This window comes from Haliaeetus leucocephalus, unplaced genomic scaffold, assembly GCF_000737465.1.
Source record: "Haliaeetus leucocephalus isolate CR32 unplaced genomic scaffold, Haliaeetus_leucocephalus-4.0 Scaffold93, whole genome shotgun sequence".
Taxonomy (NCBI): domain Eukaryota; kingdom Metazoa; phylum Chordata; class Aves; order Accipitriformes; family Accipitridae; genus Haliaeetus; species Haliaeetus leucocephalus.
Window position 1 is genome coordinate 528,782 of NW_010972529.1, and position 385 is coordinate 529,166.

General features: G+C 77.1%; 1 protein-coding gene across 1 annotated transcript in view; it reads left to right on the top strand.

Annotated features, from left to right (window-relative positions):
* Positions 1–108: 108 nt before the first annotated feature.
* The window catches only part of MIS18A (MIS18 kinetochore protein A), a 2,803-nt gene continuing 2,526 nt past the window's right edge, over positions 109–385 (top strand). The window contains exon 1 of the mRNA XM_010585329.1: positions 109–352. Within this exon, the coding sequence (XP_010583631.1) occupies positions 109–352 (244 nt within the window). The remainder of the gene's footprint in view (positions 353–385) is intronic.

The following is a 385-nucleotide window of genomic DNA, read 5'->3' on the forward strand; positions in this document are numbered from 1 at the left end:
CGTCCCCGCCCCGGCGGGCGGGGGAGGGGGCGTGGCGTGCGCGGGGCGGCGCCGCTCTTGAAGCGGGCGGGCATCACTGCCGCTTCCGGCGCGGGAGGTTCGAAGGCGATGGCGGGCGCGCTCCACCTGCCGTCGGGCCTGGTGGCGGAGCTGGACTCCTCCCTGTCGCGGCTGGATGCGGGCGGCAGGCGGGTGCCGCCGCCGCTGCCTCCGGCGGAGCAGCGGCAGGGGGGCGCGGAGAACGCGGACCTGCTGCCCATGGTGTTCCTCTGCGCCGGCTGCAAGCGGCCGGTGGGCGACACGCTGAGCTGGGTGACCAACGACGAGGAGTCGGGCTGCATCCTGCTGCGCAGTGAGTCCTGCGGGCGCGAACACCCCCCCGCCC